This window comes from Frankliniella occidentalis, unplaced genomic scaffold (assembly GCF_000697945.3).
Source record: "Frankliniella occidentalis isolate FOCC.00 unplaced genomic scaffold, Focc_3.1 Scaffold1, whole genome shotgun sequence".
Taxonomy (NCBI): Eukaryota; Metazoa; Arthropoda; class Insecta; order Thysanoptera; family Thripidae; genus Frankliniella; species Frankliniella occidentalis.
The window spans coordinates 210,147-212,790 of record NW_026267131.1 but is presented as its reverse complement, the minus strand read 5'-3'; the positions used below and the strand labels follow the sequence as shown (position 1 = coordinate 212,790).

General features: G+C 49.3%; 1 protein-coding gene across 2 annotated transcripts in view; it reads left to right on the top strand.

The window, feature by feature from the left end:
• Positions 1-2,644, top strand: part of LOC113216037 (uncharacterized) — a 65,118-nt gene that overhangs the window by 49,862 nt on the left and 12,612 nt on the right. Inside the window, exon 4 of one of the 2 annotated variants that reach the window (XM_026435733.2) lies at positions 1,134-2,606. The exons of the other annotated variant lie outside the window; for it this stretch is intronic. Coding sequence (XP_026291518.1) covers positions 1,134-1,283 — 150 coding nt within the window. The 3' untranslated portion in view covers positions 1,284-2,606. Of the gene's footprint in view, positions 1-1,133; positions 2,607-2,644 lie in introns of those variants that run through there. 2 annotated transcript variants of the gene reach the window in all.

The following is a 2,644-nucleotide window of genomic DNA, read 5'->3' as shown; positions in this document are numbered from 1 at the left end:
AGCGGTGGCAGGTGAGTGAGTGCAGGCTATCGCTACTTCCCCAAGGTTACGGCCGAGGACGGTTTTACTCGTTTTTATTTTTCTTAAATCATAATTTTTTTCTGTGGTGACGCTGTCCCGCCGAACGCGTCTGCCGAGCGGCTGGCCTACCCTGAGGTCGTCAGGCGCTCCCCGTACAAGGACGCGCGCGCGACCGAGCGCGAAAAACACAGCGCAGGACATGAAACGGACTCCGCGCCTCCCGGTAGTGTGTCGTTGTATTTATTTACACTGTTCGCGAAGCACTGCCGGAATCACTCATTCTCTCTGGTGCACGGCTGGCACCCCCGCCCCGCGGCAGTTTTGCGGCCCCGGCTGTAAACACCGCCATAACGCCACGCGCACGCTCGTCCCGCGCGCCGCAATTAATTTGGCCGCTGATCAGCCTTACCAACCCGTTACCAACCTTTTATAATTCGACGCATTTTACCGCGGTGCCCTTCACTAAAATTAGTGAAGCGTTACTGAGATTTTTCTGTATTTGCTTGATTTTTTTTCCATATTTTTTTCTGATATTTTTTCAGATTTTCCTTTGATTGTTTTCGTTCTTAAAAAGAGTGAAGTATCTTTTGCCTCTTGTGCTCTGATTGATAATGGCCACTACTGGGCAGTCTTGCGAGCAATAGTCCAGGGAACGAGTAGTCCTCTGGTGTTTTTTTCCCCAGGACCACGCAGTAAGCGCGCGGCGGGCGCGCACCGGTACCGGTCGAGGCGTAGGTACCCCGCGAGCTGCAGCCAAACGGCTCCGCGGCGCCTTCCCCATCGCTCAGTTTTATGTGCTGCCGCTTACTAAAAGCGGTCGAGCTGGCAGCCCAATGAGCAGCCCCCCGCATCTCCTCCGATTTCTCATCATACACCCGCATCTCGCGCGGGCTCTGCACGCGAGTCCGTACGACCGTTTGTAAAACCGTTTAAAACACTAACGCACCTGTGTAGTTGTGTGTTGGGCTCCTGCTGATGTGTCGGTTACACGTGTTGTAAGGAGTGCAACCGTGTTGCGTGATTGCAAAACGGGGTAGCGGACTGTGGCAGCAGTCACTTGTAAACCCTCTTCTTACTTCTTCGCTTCAAGGTATGGGCCGTTGATTTTCCAGGGAGAGGGCGGGTGTAGTGGCTCAGACTCAGGGGTGCCCACACGCGCTGAGGCGGTGGCCGGCGCTCGGACGCTGCTCCGGTACCTGTCAGCCCAAAGTGGAGCCGCCCCACCGGAGGTCCGCGAGTTCCTTCGCGAGTTCTCCAAGTAGCGGCAGCAAGACCACGCCACCTGCCACAGAAGCAGCATCCAAAGGGCCTTGAGCAGAGCGGCTCTTGCGCCCAGTAGTATTTTGCATGGGAACATGGGAATGGTGGCAGTAGGCCAGGGTACTTAGTGAAACTGATGTTCAGTAACCAACCCCCATTTGCATTTCGACTTTCTGATTTGCTGTTTCGTTTGTCTGTTTAGCCGTGCGGAATCGCGCATTGTTTAGTCAGGAGGCAGCCGCGTCCTTCGTGTTGTGTTCGGTTTACTCGGTTTCGTGCATGTCTGCAATCTGCATGCTCGGTGCGACGCAAAGGCACCCTGAGGTTTCTTGTGTCATGCATAGAAAAAGGCGCATGGAGGACACTTTTTGTTGAAAGTTATCAGAAACTGTTACCGTAAACACCCTTCTCCTACCCCAAACAAACAAAGTATAAGTAGGATAAAATTGCAATACTTGTCTTGCCTCTGAAGGAAGTGCCCTGTTTGTACCATCACATTTACCTTAGGCATTCTACGTTTTCTGGTAGTGTTTTATATTGTAAGAGAAAAAAATACTTTGTAATAACATCCCAACACGTTTAAGCAAGGCGGTTATGGAGGTAGAGTTGAGGTACACGACTTTAACGGCGATGGATCGTAAAGACCCAAGTCTGGCATGGACCCAAGCACGGCCCAAGTCAAATTACTCACCATTTGTTTCGTCTGTGAGCTTTTGAGAATTCGCTTTAGGGTTGTGTCGTGCCGCAAAGCGCAGGCTGCAAACAGGTGACTACACTGTCATTGGAGAATTCTGAACACCTGACAATACTGTGGACAGTGGAGTGAACTTCCGCACGCATGCTGCTGCCATAAAACCTTAGAAATATAAGACAATTTAAAATAAATACATAGGTTTTGAGAGAAAGAAACGTTTTGCATAGTTTTTGAAGTAACCAGACTGCACTATAATTGCCTCAGCCTACTCGTCCCCTACTCTTCTTTGATCGAAGAGCAAAACAGTCCAAGGAAAATCATGTGGTTTCTTTATCACTAAGCGATACCCATCCTAGAAGTTCCCGGCGTTGCATTCCTGTTGTTATTACCATAAACAGACTTACTAGAATAATTATGATTGTGCAATTATTTAGTTCTGTAGTATGTATTTAGTTTGGTAAGTTCCGTTGCTGCCGCCACAAGCTCACCTAGAAGTGTCCTGCATGGATAGAAGTGTAACTGAAAGTGTGACAGTGTCAATCTGACATACTTTCAGTGTAAAGTTTAGCAGCGATTATCACTGCAACTCTTTGTTTACTCTTTTTTGCCATAAAGGATGTTTATCTCTAAAGTTTGTTTGGCTAAACTCATCTGCCTACTACCCCCCCC